At 45.2% G+C, this 19,539-nt stretch overlaps 1 protein-coding gene across 1 annotated transcript in view; it reads right to left on the reverse strand.

The window, feature by feature from the left end:
• Positions 1-278: 278 nt before the first annotated feature.
• Positions 279-19,539, reverse strand: part of ptprfb (protein tyrosine phosphatase receptor type Fb) — a 101,613-nt gene continuing 82,352 nt past the window's right edge. Inside the window, exons 23-35 of the mRNA XM_030775352.1 lie at positions 16,364-16,476; positions 12,510-12,607; positions 8,259-8,382; positions 7,864-8,039; positions 6,589-6,708; positions 6,307-6,461; positions 5,805-6,090; positions 4,646-4,824; positions 2,477-2,603; positions 2,237-2,362; positions 1,097-1,251; positions 668-803; positions 279-360 (exon numbers count right to left, since the gene is read on the reverse strand). Of these exons, the coding sequence (XP_030631212.1) occupies positions 292-360; positions 668-803; positions 1,097-1,251; positions 2,237-2,362; positions 2,477-2,603; positions 4,646-4,824; positions 5,805-6,090; positions 6,307-6,461; positions 6,589-6,708; positions 7,864-8,039; positions 8,259-8,382; positions 12,510-12,607; positions 16,364-16,476 (1,864 nt within the window). The 3' untranslated portion in view covers positions 279-291. The remainder of the gene's footprint in view (positions 361-667; positions 804-1,096; positions 1,252-2,236; positions 2,363-2,476; positions 2,604-4,645; positions 4,825-5,804; positions 6,091-6,306; positions 6,462-6,588; positions 6,709-7,863; positions 8,040-8,258; positions 8,383-12,509; positions 12,608-16,363; positions 16,477-19,539) is intronic.

Raw genomic sequence — 19,539 nt, forward strand, 5'->3', positions numbered from 1 at the left:
AGAAATCAGGATATTGTTGTTGTTGTTGTTTTTTTTAAAGTCGTTGCTTCTGAAACAGAGTTGTCAATGTTATTATTATTATAATTTTTTTTTTAAAGCAATCTCTCGGTGTCAGTCTAGATGTTGTGATTGCTCAACCAGCCACTTAAAGATCCTCCTTCCCCCTGCCCTCTGGCAGCTCCCTGTACAGAATCGGGTGGGTGGATGAAGGCTCAGAAGGAACACTTGACGCGCTCCTGAACGGCTGCACCAGGGGGCTGTTTTTTCTTTTGTTTTTTTTTCCAGGAGTGGTTACGTTGCATAGTGATCAAAGCTCCCAAGATACTCCAGTGCTGCCCTGTAGCACAGCTGGTACTGGTCCTGTGGAGACGGAGCAAGTTGCGTCAGAATGTGAAACCAACTGCTTACACTGATTACAGAAACACAAAGCTTCAAAAACATTTAGCCTGTGTTCACCCATAGACCAAAACTCGACTGAATCACGAGTGTATTGAAATAGTTAACCTTCTGAAAAATTCCTCCGCCACTCTCCGTGTCCACTAATCCCAGTAAATGCATTAATATAAAAACGCTTTAACAGTAACTGATATGTAAGCGATTCAGAGCTTGGTTTTCATACTGAATGAAATGTTGGTTGAACGGAGATTCAGTGGGGACTGGGCCGTACCTCTGTTTGCACCATGGCGGGTCTCTGAGTTCGGAGTGTTTTGACAGTCTGGAACAGGTCGACCACTCCTTCGTATCTCATCCTCTCCAGCACGATACTGAGAGTGATGAACACGCCTGTCCTGCCCACGCCAGCACTGAGCAACATCACCACAGAGAGTCAGACACATGTCACACGCATCAGCATGCTATCACTAGTCAGCAGACAAGCAGGCAAGTCTAGATGGTGAAAACTTGATGTTTAGATGAGTGTAATTCTAACACTGGCTATCCAAGCTGCCACACATCAACATTGTTACTACTGTGCTTGCTTACACTGACTGATATCAATTGATTAACCCTATCCTGGAGCTCTGCTTATTAACCAGAGCTCTGTTTAAACATTGTCAGTTGTTTCTTAGGTGTTGTATATGTTATCTGAGCATCTTACCTGCAATGCACAGTGATTGGTCCATCCTGCCCAAACTGCTCCTTGGTTTTATGCACTTGGCCAATGAAATCAATGAATCCCTCGCCAGTTTTTGGCACTCCCTGCTCAGGCCAGTCCGTGAACTGGAACTGGCGAATGGTCCTGGATTGGCCATCCTGAGGGAGACAACAAGTTCATTTTCTGTTAGCCTAGTGTGAAATCACACTCATCAAGGTTTATCAAGAACTTAGTGATGAGGGTAAAACCCTGACTTAGCTCCAAGGATGGAATTTTAATAGACAAAGGCATAAAGACAAAGAGAACCCCCCCCCCCTTATTAGAGTTTACACACTGGGGAGGTCGTTGTCCATATGGCTGCTGTATGAACATGTGTTGAGCTCTGTGTGTGTGTGTGTGTGTGTAAAAGTGAGAGTGTGTAGAAGTGTGCATGTGTGTTTTCATGTGCGTGCACACTGCTCTGCACTAGGAGCTGGGAACCTTCCATTACCACTGGTCTATTTTTAGGGCACAGAGAGCGTGGCAGTCACAGGGAGCCGAGCACTGAGGGCCCTTGGGTAAAAGCAGTGTACGCGACACACTGAGAACACAGCCAGCGACAGATTGCTCACACACAGAGACAGAGTCTACTCCTTCACTGCGACGGAAAGCCTATATCAAACTACATATACACAGACAGAACAGCCCCATTGTGTCTGACAGAGTGAATATAGGGGTATAAGTGAAAACTCTGGAACAAGTATGCAGATCCGACGCAGCTCAAACACATATTTACAGAATGAAAGATCAGCCCAGCCTTACTGCTCTTACACGGCTCTTTCTGTGTCTCCAGTTCTATACTACAACTTCTAATGTGACTGATCTAATGTGTAGGACCTGCATGACTGAACAAAGCAGCATAACATGAAGCTGAGAGGAAACAGTACAGAACATAGTTTTCGCATGGCCTCTCATCTGTCCATTGAGATTTGTACTGAGGAGAGTTAAGTTCCAAGGGAAAGGTGCCTTTGAGAATAAGAAGACCAGTGCCATCATAAACATGCTGAATGAGAGTGTGCGTGTTTCAATGAGCTATAAAGCGTGAAGATGGGGGTGAAAAAAAACAACAACCTTGTGTCGGATTTGAGAGTGTGTATGACGTACCCTGGCATCCGTGACTTTGAACTCTCGCAGTATGTACTGAGGCATGTTGTACTCAGCCATAGGATCCACCACAAAGTACTGGTAGCGAGCTGAGCGTTCAGCAGGCCAGTACTGATGGCACTTTTCCTAACACAGAGACAGGGAAAGAGTCATATGAAAGCCAGATGAGTGAGGATTCATCGCACTGACATTATTCTGCGTGTGGCGTAAATCTGTACGTGTGTGCACTGGTGTACATACCCGTCCCATTTCGCGGAGTTTGGTCAGCATGACAACAATGGTAGAGTTGTGTTCCCACAGCATCCTCCAGAAGTCCTCTGTGGTCTCTGCCAATGGACCCTGAGTGGCAATGTAGGCTTTCTGCTGCCTGTGAACGCAGGGTAACGCTGCCAGTTTAACCAACATGCATTTAAAGCCATTTACTTACAGCTGCATTAGGGGGGTGGACAAGCGCGTGTGAAACTCAAATCTGTGTACCTTAGTGAAACAGCGCTGAGTCTTTGAGACAAGGGAGACAACATGAGTTTCTTGATTTTTAAAATCACATTGTGGATCAGTCAGAGGAAGTAATGGTTTTTTTTTAACATATATACATATATATAAATACTGCCTCTAGATGGCAGCAGTGTGACATGTTTAGGAGGTCCTTCAAAGAAAGTGTGCACAGCACTTCACACACACACGTGCACACACGTACACACACAGTCAAGTACACACACACAGCCATGGGTTAGCAACTAATGATGGTGCTGCAGGCGAGGCAATAACGTGGAACCGGGAGATTAAAGTCTGCTCAGGGCCCTGTTCTGACAACCACAGAAACCGCCGAGAAGAGAAGAAAGGAGGAGAGAGGATAAAGAGCAAAAGAGGAGAGGGAGGACTGGACCCTCCCTCCTCCCCTGCCACTCAACTGCTCATTACAGAGCCCTCACATTTCTCCTCTTTTCAGCTCCAAGAGAAAGAGGGAAAGAGAGAGAGAGAGAGAGAGAGAGAGAGAGAGCACCAGAGAGGAGGTAGGTGCACACACTCTGCCTCTAACAAAGCTGTGTGCTCCCTATACCCAGCTGTCTGTATGACAGGCTTTTGATTAAAAGATCTGAGGGGGAAGAACTAAGATTTATCTAAAATCTTAATCATACACATCTACCTAGGGCAGGATTTTCTACACAGAAAAGCCTGGCAAATTGCGGTCCCATCCGTGCTCAAAGCCTAAGCTTGTCAGTGAGTTACACAATCATCGCTACCTCCTTTTATTAGCTGACATACCACATGACAGTGTTAGTGGTAGTAATTCCTGGTTCTGGTAATTTCTGGTAGCAAAACCTGGTTCTCTGCCTACCTAACAGCCAGTTTGCGTTGGGAGAGTTCTTTGTGACTGAGAAAGATCTGAACACAATTCGTTGTTGTGAATGTGGTGTTTAAACTGGGATTTAATGACAAAGCGTCTTCCGAAGAGGAAGCAGGTCTCAACGCAGACGTGCTCCGAGGCTTGGTCGCCGTTAAGGAAAAGAGAAACGGGGCTTGGGCATGAACGGAGCAGACTGCGAGAGTGAAAGGAAGAAGCACATTTATAAAACACTTCATTAAGATCCTTTCCCTGCACTGGGAGTGGGTCGCAATTATGGTATTTACACACTGACAAAAGAGGTGGGCCTCTCCGGCGTACCTTTCATTAAGTTTTAATTTGATAAAGGAGGGACTGCTGTGTCAGGCCCCTCGACGATTCCCTCACAGACCGTGTGACATTTATGCCCACTTCTCTCTTTACAGCAATACACGACTGCTCGCTCCCTTTCGTAACCGCTGCCCCGCCCTACCCCAACACCCCCAAGCCCCCGCCACTTCTCAGACTGTCTGTAGTGTTCGCCCCCACATAAAGAGCTGCTTAGCTTTGTACTTCAAGAAACGACTAGCAGACAGAGGAGGCAGTGGAGAATGTGGGGTTTCATGAAGAGAGCAGTGCTTGATTCTTTTGTCGGTTAAGAAGAATAACACAGCAATGATCGTGGTTACGGTGCAGACTATTTGATACCGTTTCACAAATGAGATCACTGAATTCTAGGCTCCCTTATCTAAATATAAATGTCTAATGGGTGAGAAAAAACAGCCCTTGATAACAAACAAAGACAAAGATTCATTCTTTTTTCTCTACAGACTTCCTTTTATCTGTATAGACTGATTTAGACCCAGGCAAAAACACTCGCTCTGCTGTTTAAGGCGTCTAATGAATGTAGTATTTTTGCCATTTGTAACTGCTGCCAAGATACAGTCCATTCTATAAGAACTCAGACTTGATGAATGCCCATTAATTACCAGATAACAACACAAGCATAACAAAAAGGGTGGTGAATTCCCCCCTTGTTTAGGCTTTTTACACATGTCTTGAGCACCCTCAGGGCTGGTCGTTACCTGTATCCGTCGATGCAGCTGGCGTTGATGTAATCGGAACCCTCCACTCCTCTGATTGGCTGCAGGCACACGCGTGTGGACTCAAAGGGCATGATATTGACCAGCCGGTTCTTGAACTTGTTGCAAGGCAGGTTAGCGCTGATGAAGCGCGAAGTGTGAGCTTTGGAGTTGGCCAGTCTCTGAAAAAAGGGCGGAAATCACAAGGGCTTGAACATATTCAAACTGGCAGAGGAAAAACTCAAACGTGCCAGAGGCATGACCTTGAGACGGGAGCGCCCGCCCCACCCCCGCCAAATCCAAAAAACGACTGGGAAAGTTTCTCTGCAGAGAGAAGTCTCTGTTGGGGAGGACATAATGATCATAATGACAGCACAGAGTAATGACTGCAGTAAAGGAAATAATGATTACTGACAGTAATGAGAAAAAGCACTCTAAGCACCAAGACTGATCATGGTGTACTGATAGCGCTGAGAGACATCATACACAGCACTGGTAATGATGAACAATGATGAAATTGTGAACAATGAGAATTGCTGAATACTCTCTCTCTCTCTCTGTGTGTAAGAAGACAAACATGTTGTACTTGGAGACACTGAATGGCCATAGAGTAGGAGCCCTGCAGGAGTAGTAGAGGGAGCTACGTGTGGCCAGGCTGGACAGAGAGTGTGGAGGCGGGACTGGCAGTGGGAGAGCACAGATGGACAGCAGCATAGAGTGTGTAGAGTGGCATGGCTCTGCCAAAACAGTCCTGCCTACAGTCCTTCTTGCCTTCACTGAACCCAGCAACAAACACTAACTTATTATCCTAATGGCTTCAAATTACAGCCCAGTTTTATCATTATGTCATAATGATACTATTAAATTCTACGGAACCAACGGACCTAGTGACTGAGACACTGCTCATAAGAGGGCTTTAATACACTTTCTTTGGCATTTCACTCTTTCAAACACTTGTTTTTTTCTGAGAGGTTTGTCCCACTTAATGTTTGGACAAAGTTACTGGGCTAAAAATGACTAGGACACGAATTATATTATTCAAGGTGAAGAGGTAAACCTCAGCTCGAATGCCCTGAAGCAAAGAGGAGTTTGTTTTGCTTTGTTGCTTTTGAGTTAAAAGCAAAAGGAAGAGCTGAAGAAGAGCAAGCAATTTTGAACTGACCTTGAACTCCAGCTCCATGGCGGTGACGGTCTCTCCGGGCGGAGGCTGTGTGAGTTTCTGGATGTGGGCGTAGAGGTTGCGGGCGGGCACCTCGGTGTTTCCACAGGTGGCTGCCTCCAGAAGGGCTTCGTGGATGAAGATGTACTGGTCTTCCGTCTGCACCATGTAGTTCCTCTGAGCGCGCATGCACGTCACGTGACCATAGATGTCCACCGTCTTCTCGTGCTTCATACGCTCCAGCATGGCATCGATGACGATGAAGCAGCCGGTGCGACCCACGCCGGCACTGCGAATGACAAAGCCAAGACATTTTGACAACAAGTTCCATGGGACTAAAACATTCTTTTCCATCGTGTGTAGTCTCTCGGTAACTCCTAGCAACCGTGAAAGATGAGCCATACGGTTAGTGATGACTCGAAACCACTGTGCGTTTCTACTGAAGACCACGCTGTTGTTACGGTCACATTCCAAGGCAGTAAGTCAGAGCATGAAGCCAGCCCACCTGCAGTGCACCACCATGGGTCCGGCGTCAGGGGGGTTGCAGGCTTTGACCCTGCGCAGGAAAGCAAGGATAGGGGTGGGATATTCAGGCACTCCGTGGTCTGGCCAGGCCATGAACTGGAACTGTCTGACCTCCCGCTTCTCACTGGAACCATTCTGTCAGACAGACACACAGAGCATGGAGACAATTTAGAGGATGTCTGAAGTTGAGTGAAGCTGAATGAAAAGGATATTTAAAAAAAAAAAAAACATGAAAAAGCTTTGTGTGTGTGTTTGAGTTTACCTTATATAGAGCAAAGGTGCGTACGCAGTAAGTGGCCAGCTCAACCGTATCAAGCATGGTCACCTGAATCATTCCATAAGTCTCTGTTCCCCGAACAGGCCAATACTGATCACATTTCACCTGTATAGAAGAGATTAATGACGGGTTAGGCAACTGTTAACAAAGCTTTTCCTCCCTTAACAGCGTAAATTGAAATTCTCTCTAAACAAAAAACCCAAACTACTGTGCCGTCCTGAGAAAACATTTGAAAGGTTCCTTACAGAGCTAAAATATCATAATAGTTTGGTAAGCTAATTCATTGTTTAAATCTGTTATAGGTTTATTAGAGACCTGTGCTTGCGCTGTTGAGGGAACACAGAGCACAACAGAAGGGCATGCCACCTGCCTCCATAATTCAAAAGGACAAAGCTTGCTCTGATAACTACTGTAGAGCCTGGCTCTACAGAGAGCACTGTTGCTCCGAAACTGATTATTATTCAGGAGTTTCTTTACAGAGGGGAGTTTCTATATCACCAGTTTTGAGTACATGCCACCAACTGTTTTTTCCCCTCTCTGATATTTAATTTTTTTTTGTTTCTGTTCTGGTGTATTTTCTGGGTTATTAGGACAAAGTTTCCATGTCTGTCAAAACTGATGTCAGAAGAAGGATAGCCTGTTTAAGACAAAACCGCTGGCTCAGAGGCCAAGCTATTTATTTGGTTCCAACTTAAAAGGCCTCAGAGTCACATGACAACATGAATCATGTTTAGCCTTTACCTTTCTTACTTCATCTGTTAAACAAGTCACTGGTCACACTGGTCTACCTCACTGGGGAAGACAGAGAATGCTTTCATGCTCCATGTTCCCCAACGTCCGATCTGACCTTCTGTCTATCATATAAATTTGAGAGCACAATTTCCTGTGAGGCAGGAATTACAGGCTATCTGCTGTCAGATGTGACATTTCGACAGCGCAGAGGACGTGACGCCTGACTCATTGACTGGACCGTGCTATTGCAGATCTGATGCTGCCAAGCAGGCCAGCACATGAGAGACAGAGCCAGCAGAAGACAAACAATCTGAAGGCTCATCCAGTGAAAAATCCTAGATAACAACTTGACATGCAGGCTGGGTTTTTTTCCAACTCCTTCCATAATCCTTCATTATTTACGTTCCTGGTTAAAGCGGCATAGTACTCCAGATTAGAGTGAGGATCTTAGTGGAGTTGTGTGAAAATTGCTACGTGTATTTGTGTGTATGTGGATAACTGTATGTTTAGCTGTAGTGGAGTTCTCACTCTAGATTTCTCCTCCAGTCTGGTCATCATGACAATGGTGTTGGCTCTTTGCTCCCACACCATTCTCCAGAAGTCACTCAGCGTCTCAGGGAGTGGACCCTGGGTGGCTATATAAGCATTCTGCTTCCTGTAGCCGTCTATGTAATTGGCATTAATGTAGTCGCTACCTGGAACACCTGCAAACGGACAAAACACAAACATCAGGAAGATATAATCGTTCATGTAATAATCTGAATAAATGAAGATTTGATATAGTAATTCATTGCATGGCACTGTATCAACTTCATTAACAGTATTATTGTCATAATACTCCAAAAGATGTCACTGAATTCTGGCCTGTGAGGAATTGTTTATTGACATTTCTGCCAAATTAGTTAAATGCAAAACAATCTCACCGTCCACAGAGGAGAGCACGACGCGAGAATGGTCATATGCGATGACATTAGCGTAACGGTTCTTAGGCTTGTTGACTTCCATATTAGAATTCTCCCAGGTAAACTGCTGGCCAGGGTCAATCGACTGGAGTGAGAGAGTGAGTGAGAGAGAGAGAGAGAGAGAGAGAGAGAAGGAGTAAGGAAAAGGAGATAAAAAAAAAGAACATCAGCATTGAGATATTCTGCACACAGTTCTTTCACGCAGAACCTTTGTTTGCAGGCTCGGTATGAAGAGCAGGATCCATACCCCTGAGTCCTGCAGGGGCGAATATGGACTAGCATCACATCAGCAGGAAAAGCTTTGTTTCTATAGCAACTGAGTTCTCTGAAAGAGCAACCCAAAAGAATCAGAGACAGATCATGGGGGACTGGATGTCTCCCATAGAGCATGTTCGAATCAGTAGGCAAATGCAAACTGCTTGATGGAGAATGACAATTCACTGCCTTTTTGTGACAACGTTTCAGCACTCACCCACACAATCTAACTCATTATTTACTTTGAAAAAGAACAAAAGATTGTCATTTGCAGTTGGGACTCAGAAAAAACATTGTGAGTGAGAAGCAAACACAATGTTCTACAGACGCTCACAGAGAACTACAGTCTAGGTATTCCTTTGCAATTACTCAGTTTCTACTGGACTGGAACAGGGAAAATTCAGTGAATTTGCTCTGACCAGGCCTGGGCATCTAGCTATTTGTGCTGAAAGTTAAATTGTGGTAACTGCATTTAACTGTTCAAGTCCACAGGGCTGTGTCTGCTGAACATCATGCCTGCTCTTGGTTCTCCTCCTGCTGATAGGCGTATAGAGCAAAAACTCTGCTTACCAGATACCCGATATCAACAAGGTGGTGTTTATATAAGCCAACAGGCACAGAGAGAGAGAGAGAGAGAGAGAGAGAGAGAGAGAGAGAAAGAAAGAGAAAGAGAGGGAGGCAAGGAGGGAGTGGGGGAGAGAGAGAGGGAGAGAGAGAGAGAGAAGAGAGAGGGGGAGAGAGAGAGGGAGAGACAGAGAGAGAGAGAGAAAGAGACGGAGAGAGGGAGATATGGGGAGAGAGAGAAAGAGAGAGAGAGAGGGAGATTCAGGGAGAGAGAGAAAGAGAGAGAGAGAGAGGGAGAGAGGGGGAGAGAGAGAGAGAGAGAGAGAGAGAGAGAGAGAAAGAGAACATATTTAGAGTTCAGCCCTGCTCTCGATGCTACTTCGCTGGTCAGTATGAAACAGCCTGTTTTTGTAGGTGAACAAATCCGTTGAATACTGAGGGAGGATATGAAAAGCCCTGTGAAGGGCACAATGTCGATAACATGAAATATTACTCAGAAAACACAGAACCAGCCGCATTACAAACACTGCAGTGAAAGGGGTTGGTGACAAACATGAGGATAATGCTGAACTCCCTGAGATTCAGTCGAATAATATGCTCAATCCCTCAAGCTCATGACACCCAAACTTTCGCCATTACCCCAAATAATCAAGGACATTGGAGACACTTTTCGTCTTTGGTCAGGACCAAGAGGTGGGCACAGAGCTATGCATCTATGAGGTTTAGCATTTCTCATTGTGACCTTTGAGGATTTGACGTCGTGACCAGACACTCTCTCTCTCTTGCTTTCTCTCTCTCTCGTCACAAGGACCCTCAGCTCAAATGACATCAGGTTGTATCTGAGCATCGATCTCTGGCGCTGTGCTATGCAGTCTGCCTCTACACGCTCAATAATGTCACAGAGTCTCTTGTTATTCTGCATTGATCTTCTTGCTCTGGCCATGTGCTTGGGTCCAATATGTGTCCATCAACTTATGCACACCTTTCACCTGAGCTGACCTGGATCCACACCAGACTTCACATTCTGCCTCTTTTTTTTTTTTCAGAAGCTTTCTAAAGCACCGCAAAGAAAAGAAAAATGACCGACCATTTAAGGTAATAAGACGAATCCATGTCACTAAAGGGCCATTACCGCAGCAGATCCTGCGTTCAATGCTGCTGAGCCATGGGTTTGATGCGGTAAGTGTCTTGAAACCAATTTATTTGTTGACATCCTGAATTTTAGAATTGAGAATTTACCACGAAGCCAAAAAAAAAAAGAAAAAAGAAAAAAAGTCTTGTGTGTTAAGACCAGATGCGAGCAGACAGTTGGTATGCTTGAGTGGCAGCGTTTTCCAAACGAGGAGAAGTCAGCTGTCACTACCTGGGCTGACTAGCGTGCAAGACGCAGATAATCATAGTGGTGGGAGAGGGTGAAGATTAGTCTGTGGGGGGAAAAAAAAAAGGCAGCACGGTGACAAACATGACTTGTTATTGTTGATGTGTGTGGAGGAATGCGTCAGCTACTGCCTTTTGTCACTGACTGCCAGTGTATGTAGAGTCTGATTGACTGCTTCTGTAAAGTGTCCTAAACTGGAGAGAGCAATGTCACAAGACAGTGACCCCCACCTTTGCAGCAGCTTTGCTGCTGTTTTTTGGTTTAACCATCATTTTGTTTATCTTACTGTGGACTTTTGCCAAAGTTTTATCGAGGATTCACAACTGTTTTGTTAAATCGGGTCCTAGATTTTATGACCAACGTTAAGAAACCAAATGCTGCACACAAGTTCAGTGTTAATGTAGTCATTCGAAGGCCTTGATCCACAATCAGACTATAAGGATTTTTGTCTGATATTTCCTTTCTGTATCGTATAGAGCCAAGGGAGGTGGGTGGTGATGCTATTTGGCAGACGAGAGGAGTAAAAACAACAGGGGACAATGGAACAGACACCGAGATACAGCAAGAGGAGAGTGGTGCCAGTGAACGTGACGATGACCCACTGTGTCTGTCATGCTGGCTGGGCTGGGCTGCTCCAATTGGCCAGGAGACAACCATCTGTGTCCCGGGGGAGGGGGCCTTCCTTGACAGGAGGAGATGACATCACCACCTGCCAAAAGTGCTCTTTGAGTACTACTCTACCAACAGGACTCTGCGTAGGCTAAAGCAGGTCTCTCATTACAGTAGCCAATCATGTAGAATTATTCTGCTGAATCACAGTGATTTCCTTTTCAGGTTACAAGAGAATTCTGCGCAGTGGAGAGTTGAAAATCAGGGCTAGAGGAAGAGCAAATGAGAAAAATTTGTATTTTAAGGGTACTCTGCACACAGGCACACATTTCATTAATGAGATTTTTTTTTCTTTTCAAATCTAGTTCCAAAGGCAAGGAACAGCAGAAACAACAAGAGAACAATTGGAAGAGAGGCCTAACCCAAGAGTTGCAACAATATTGCTTACTTTTCACTCTTTATATGGCTAACCTCTGGCCTTTCCTTCATCCCCTTAGAAAGACTATCACTTTAAATGCAAATGTCGTCTTTTTTTTATGGGACACTGCCTACGAAAATCCCTTGGTGAGTTTTTTTTTTACTCAGAAAAAACTGCAGATGAATAACATTATTCAAAGAGAGAATCCCTGCTACCCAAATTTAAACACCGTGCCTGGATACATGCAGCTGACTGTTAAAATAGGAAATCCTAAAGCCTTTATCCTCTTTAGCTCTCCTCACAAGGAAATGGTTCCATCTGCATTACGACAATTAAGACTGCTGGAGTAAACTTGTTGGCAGTAGAAAGGAGCATCTGTTCAATGAATACATTCAAGTGTAAATAGCTGTCAAAACAGCTCGGATCGGTGCTCTAACCACGGCTCAGAGAAGGACTGGAGCGTAAATTGGTTGCTTGAACTCAGCCAGCTCTGACACCTTCATATAGCAACACATCCTAGTGCTTCAGAGAGCAAATCTACAGCTCAAACACAGGACCGAAAGCAAATAAGAAGCTAAGAGTTTAGATTGTGGGATGTGTCTGATTCAACACAGCCTTACCTGGAGCACCACAGCCAGGCCAGTAAACTGCCAAAACAGCAGCGTACTCAGTCCATGCAGCAGAGTGATAAGACAACGCTGCTTAATCTGCCCCCCCCCCCCTCTCTGCAACAACATATTTCTACCAGTCCCTTACACAAGCCATGCTACTGATAACCACAGTGTCACAATGAGCCTGTCTACACACAACCAGGAGGAGAAGCATGCACTGCAGTGGCTCCATGGCACAAAACAAAACAACACCAGTAACACCTGTGAGAGAGTTTTAGAGTCTTTTTTTTGTCTCAGTAGCTTATTGAAGACTGGTTTTGGCAAGTGCTGAACAGTTGGATAATGAAGTCTTAAAAACTCAGTTGTTATAATCTTACCTCATACTCCTGAGAGAAACGCAAACCGTCATTGGCCTTCAAGCGTTCGATGCGGTCAGCCAAGTCACACAGAGAAATAGGTGGATGGTCCCTCATGCCTAGAGGGGAGGAATGGGAAGGAGGAAAAAAAAACGAGAGAGAGAGAGAGAGAGAGAGAGATATGAATGAAAAGAAGTCATCGAAAACACACTTGTGTCATCACATCAGTGCCACAGAGACAACAGAACCTGCCAGAGAGGACATGGGGATGTGCAGTGTTTAACAATGCAACATGAAGGAGCGAGAGAGAGAGAGAGAGAGAGAGAGAGAGAGAGAGAGGGTGAGAGAGAAAGAGAGAGAGAGAGAGAGAGAGAGAGAGAGGGTGAGAGAGAAAGAGAGAGAGAGAGAGAGAGAGGGATAGCGCACTCATGTTGGTGTGATATCATGCAAAGGTGGGGGTAAAGGGGTGGCACAACATGACGTTCCACGCTGGACATGGTCCTGGGTGCTAAGAGGTGTGCAGGACCCTAATCATATGAGAGAAGTATCTCAAACCAGGTTGGTCACACTGGCCAGTCATCACATGGGCCACCTGGTGAACATCTGTCCTTGTGAATCGTGGGCCCGGATGCACCAGTTCAGTCAGCCCGTGGCGGACGGGAGTTTTTGCGCCCTCTTTTCGGCCTGCCAGCTCAAACCCCCTCCCCCCTAAAAAATCCTCAAATCCTCCATCATGCTCTAGATTTCTCTTCAGGGGTTATTGGATGATTTATGGCTAATCTACCAACACAAATTCTCCGTGCCTCTGAACTTGGCAAGGCTCTGTGCTTAACTGGATTTACAGCAAATTCACCGTTTGCGTCATGTTTCTCGGAGAGGCAAGGGGAGAGCGCTTAGGAGCAGTCGAGAAGCCGAAATCTAATAAGGGACCGACACAATTACAGAGGAGGGCAGACATGCACGCACATAAACAAGTAAACACATACATGTTTATACAGGAGAGGTATTCGCATTCTGATTGCGGTGTCTGGAGCGGTGGAGCTCATTGACCATGACAGAGAAGTGTAATGGGACACGGTCTGGACTGATTCCCCATCAAAAAGTCATTATGGCCACAGCACTGAACACTAATGTACAGACAGGCCCAATGCCAGACACCTCATGCATCTATTACTGAACAGCAGCAGGCATCAGGGCCCTAGCCCTCTACTGTATATCAACATGAGTGCTGATGTACTCTGTGTGTGTGTGTGTGTGTGTGTGTGAGAGAGAGAGAGAGAGAGGGGGAGGGAGAGAGAGGGAGAGAGAGAGGGAGAGAGAGAGAGAGAGAGAGCACCTTTATTTCAGAATACACACACAACACTTCTGTTTTATACCCAAATTTTCCCCTTTTTTTCACCTAGCGTGGCAAAAAAAATCCCAATGAAAATGAAAATCAGCAAGTTGTCAGCTTTCTTAGTGATCTGCCAGTTACATCTGAAGAGAGACAGATGTAAAAATAACTAAGCAAGTGAAAAGAAGCTGCAAGTTTTTTTTTTGTGTGTAATGGGAATGGAAATGCTAGCAAATGTATGGAAGAACATGAGAAGGAAGGAAAAGCAGAGGAGGAGAGACAGACAGACAGAGTTGAGGGCGATGTGGTGTCGATGTGGAAACACACAGCAGTAATGCAGACTAACTTGGAGTGTTGGGGCGGCGGTGAGTGCTGGGACCTGCAGAGAGAAGACGGAGGGAGGAATAGAAGAACAAAAGAGCTATCAATGGACTCTCCAGGGCAGAGTCCTCTGCTGCCGCTGGCAAGGGCATTCTCCTGTGCTCACTTAAACACTTACTGATGTTCACTTCAGCGTGAGAATGAGAAAATTACAAAACCACTACAACCTGAATAAGTCTGACGGCTTGTTCTTTAGAATAGTGCAGGTGATGTTTTAGAGTAGTGTTTTTACATCACAGCAAGCCTATGACATTTAAGATATAGATATAACTGTCAATGCATGAATGAGTCAAAGTAGGTTTGGGTTATTTCAAAGTTAATGGTCCACTGAATTGTGGCCAAAGCACATCAAGAGAGTACAACAAAAGCAACATCTCCTGTTTGTAACAGCGATCCAATTAAAGAGGACACAAACTACAAAGAACAATTTGCCAAACTCATGTATTTTGAAACTCTTTCACCACTGACTGTTAATACTCTGTGCAATTAGAATGTGGTGAGTCGAAGGAAAATCTCAGTGGGCAGAGAATTAAGTGCCGAGAGATGTCTGTAAAAAAGCAGAACATGAAAGGAAGTAGCTGGTGTGGAAGTGAAAACTGTAGTAGACGTGTAAGAAATGACAGTTGCAGGAGGAGTCTAGACACCTATTTGACACCTGTCTGAGCTTGTTTACACCCTTCTCTCTGCACGCTTGGTTACGAGAGAGAGAGGGGCAGAGCTGAAGAACATAAAACTAAAAAAGGCTCCTGGGCGCCATCATCTCATCCGTGATTTTAAGAACCAAATGAAAGCTGGTGCGTAAACTGAATTTACTGTGAAACAGAGCTTGTGGATCAGAGAGGGGACGAGGGTGGTTTTGGAGTCTGTGTTGAGCATCTCTCTCTCTCTCTTAGGATGAGAATAAAAAGCAGGTAGACTACTGAACAGAGAGAGAGAGACAGGAAAAGAATCCCGACAGAAGAGGTCAGATGATGGCGCCTAATCAGAGTTGCTTAGTGAGGAGATGAATGGTCTCAGAGGCTGTCACTGAGAATCTGAATCTCTTCACTATAGTGAGTCAGAAAAAAAATGCTAATTTTTCTGTGTTTTTTTTTCTCCCCTCTCTCTCTCTCTCTGTCTCTTTTTCTCTAATTAAGGACTGAAATGTTTTCACCACACAAAACATTTCAATTTTCAAAAGAGACTTGTCTCAGATTAGAAAAACAACCATTCTGTTGAACTGAACACAAACTTTATTTATTTATTTTTGTGCATGCAAGCCTGGAGACAACGCAGTCCTGACACACAGTTCAACTGAGATGGCTTTGAAAATGGCTTGAGATCAATTTTGTGACCGCCTGTTATCTCCTAAATCTTTACTCCTTTGAGGCGACAGCACCCTTAGACAGATGAATTTGACAATGATTAAGGCATGAAAAAAAGTACAGGGAAAAACAGAGAAAACATAATGTGTTAAGGAAAGAAGATGGGACAGTTGAGTCCTTGGGTGGAAAGGAACTATTTGGGGGTGGGGGTTGTAGAGGGCGAAGAGGAGAGGAATTTCTTCGAGGTGTTAATACAGTTTGTTCTTAAATTGTCTCTCAATGACACAGGGACTATGATGTGAGGAACCACATCAGGGGAGTCAGGCACCCTGTTTTTGGGCTTGTGGTGGGCGTAGCTGGGCGATTACAAGGCACTCGTGGCAATGACAGATCATTTTGATTACAGAGACATTCAGAGAGTTAAACTACAGTGGGCATGTGCATGTATACAAATATAGAATTCCTTGACTGTTTTAATAACTGGTCCTTTATATATGTCAGTGTTTCCTATTCCTGGATCCACAGGCTGCAGATGGTTGGAATACCTGGTGTCTGACAGAGTAGGTATATGTGTGAGAAGTGAGGGTGTGTAGATGAGTCATTTGTTGGGGTCTGGCAGTCTGGGCAGGTATTTAGTGAGCACAAGAGCGAGGCTGTGTGAGTATTGAGTGTAGCTATTCAAACATATGGTGTTACACAAGTCTACCGAATGCCAGACAGAGTGTGCTGCTAAATCTTTGTGTAAGTATGTGTACATATGGAAGCCTACCTGGGAACTGGCAAACTGTGCGACTGTGTGGTTCTGTTTATGTCTGAGAACAGTGTGGTTCTGGGAGAGCATCTGTGGAGTGTGTTACCTGCTGTCTGGTAGTTGAGTCTCCTCATTTCTACGGGATCTGACGAATTGGCCAGGAGACAGTCCTTCACCCCACCGGAGTGATCGTCTTTAGGCAGGGGCGACGCCCGTTTTCTGTGGAGGAGGGAGGTCAAAATGAGGCGTAATAGTCAGCTAGAGAGCGTGAGTGTACTCATGGCCAGTGGCAGCCTTATATGGTCTAGACATCGGTGTGACTCAGCATAACTCGCCCATTTGGCTCGGTAAGCGATTACAGCTGTCTAGGAAAACAACCTGTTTTTCAGATGGGATGCATTGAACACAATGCATTCAAACTTTGATACTTTCTAGGAAAACATTTTTCTTTCTTTTTTGTTTTTTGAACGGATGAGGAAGGGGGCAGAGAATGGGTATGACTAAAGGTAGAATGTTGACTCAATTGTCAGTGCGCCTTCTTTTTACGTTTAAGTTGCTCCATTCCCCGTTCGTGGTGGAAAACAAGGCGAATGGGTAATTAGCACATCAGCTGAATGGCACAACACCAGGTAATTACGGCACTGCAGCACCTGTGAGTTTCTCTGCGAGCGAAAACCTCTGTGCACTAGCACCCGCTAATTCCGGGACGCAGAACATCTGTCAGCCAAACACTACAAAACACACAAACCCGTGGGCACTCGCAGACACATACACACGCACACACACACACTAACACACACACAAACACACACACTCACAGGCAATCCTGGAAATGGGCTGCCATCAGCACAGAGTCCTCGGTGGATATTTCACATTTGATTACGCTCTATTTGCAGAGTCCTAATCCCGGTTCTGACAACAGACTTGTTCCTTGCAGCTCTCAGTTTAGGGCCAAAAGGAACCTTGACACGACAGACTTTACAAGCTACCATTCGTTGACTAACTCCATGCTAATGGATTTCACCACATGCCTTTTGATGAGGCCTGGCTTACGCTAATGCGAACAGTATGATGCTTAATCCCTGGCAGTTCATTTCCTCTGTCTGACTGCAGTCTATTCTCTTCCTCCTCTCTCCTCAATCCTACACTCTGTCCTCTGTGTACTGTTTTCCTTCCCTGAGTGCACAACCCCACCTTAGCACTGAATTAATACAATATGGGGAGCTGAGAAGAGCTGTTCATTCAGAGGTCTGAATTAGACTAAGGGATGAGGAGGGGTTGAAAACGCCAGGGACAGAGTCCTTTGTTTGTTTGCCCAGAAGTCAGGGGGAAAAAAAAAAGAGAGAGAGAGAGAAAGAGAAACACAAAATGGTTTGGCAGAGGGAAATGTCAGCCCTGATGGTCGGAACATTTCTATTTCAACAGCTGCTGCAGAGCTGGCATTTGCTTTACAATGGCCCATTCAGAGCCCAGGTGAGTCAGGACGGCACGACTGGCTCCCTCTGACTGCTGACCTTGGGGGTGGAGAAGACGACCGGCACTCACGGAGCCAACACAGCACGAAAGAAAAGGAAAAAAACACAACACTCACACGACACGTTACAAGGACAACTACCGCACACAAAACATGCACCAGTGTCACACAGAGGTCCTCTGCTTCTTTAAGGACTACAGGATCTGCAGGTGTTTAGCACTCAAGATTTCATTTAGTCAAAGACGGGTTGTGGAAACGGTCTTTTCGTCAGAGCATTGAATTAGGGTTTGTGCCCAAATGGGGGGAAAAACCTGCTGACCCTGTAACCTTGGCGATGACCCCTGAAGGTCAGAGGTTCTGGGTAAAAAGGGACAAATACCTACCTTTCCTGTTTGCTGTGATCACACGTAGCAAAGGAAGGAAGAGACAAGCGTGATCACCCCACTTACAGAAATGCACAGGCAGACAGAGCAAGAGCGGAGCACTCATTATTTTTTGACAAACATTTCCTGACAAAAACCTTTTTAGAAGAACAAATGACCTAAAATCATGGCATCTGACAGTAAAGGGCACGCTACTTTTTTGCAATTAGAGGCGTTTTCAAAAGAAGGTGTTTTGACTGATAATAACTACTGACTGCTCCAAACACATAAAACATAACAATGACACATTTCGGACAACTTTTGATTGATACCAGCCGCTGCATTTTCTGTGCTGTAATAAAAACCTGCTCCATCGTGCACAGGGAAAGAGAGAAAAGAAGTCTAGTTCAGCAGGGGGACAGAGAGAAGATGCAGCACACACAGGGGAAGAGAGAGAGAGAGAGAGAGAGAGAGAGAGAGAGAGAGATGGAATTCACATATAGGGGGAGAGGGAGGAAGAGAAAGCCAAAAGTCACATATATGGAGGGGAAAGAGAAAGCAGACTCATATGTAGGGGAGGGAGAGAGAGAGAGAAAGAGCTGCAGCTCCACAGAAGTTATCAATCATAAGAGCTATTAATACGCGATGTAGCCAGCAGGCGATCCTGGGCGCAGCGGTCGCCTGTTTAAGATGACAGACTGGAGAGTGGCAGTGCCCGGGCGTGGCACTGCCGTATCATAATAGCCTGCCTGGGGAGAGCAACAGCAACAGAGGAGCTGAGTGTGCTCTTTTCTTTTTTTTTAAGTGCCCCCCCCCCCCCCACCCATCTTTGGGAGCAGCAGGCATGGAATATTTGTATGGTTTAAAAAAAAAAAAACCCAAAAAACAAAAAGAGCAGTTAAATTTGTGGGGGATTTTTCTTACATTGTTTTATTTTTGTGTGTGTTTTTTTCCTTGAGTGGTGGGTCTGAGCGAGAGTCAAAAGCTCCTTGTGTTAAGGAGTGCTGATGTGTGCAGTGCTTGTCGGCCTTGGCACAGACGGCGTAAAACCACACGCGGCCCACCCTCCAGTGCCTCACCACTCAATTTAACCACCACTGTTATCATTTCAGTCAACGGGTTTGGGCTTTCGATCCTCCATTACAAATGGCAGACAAAAATAGACCTGGGTATTTTTCTTTTATTTAAAAAAAAAAAAAAAAAAGAGGAGAAGAAGAAGAAGAAGAAGAGGGAAATTGAAAGCAAGGGGGAGAAAAAGCAGAAGAGTTGCAGTAGGGTACAACACTTCCAAATAAGTCCCACGCTGAAGCTGATGCAATTAACAGCAACCTTCACTTTATCTCAGGCCCATCCAGTTTGCTTTATAAAGAGACACAAGCAGGTGCTTCTCTCACCTGCCCATCACAGGCTCAACATAGTGTAACACGCTGTTTCAACTCCTCACAA

This window comes from Chanos chanos, chromosome 5 (assembly GCF_902362185.1).
Source record: "Chanos chanos chromosome 5, fChaCha1.1, whole genome shotgun sequence".
NCBI lineage: Eukaryota > Metazoa > Chordata > Actinopteri > Gonorynchiformes > Chanidae > Chanos > Chanos chanos.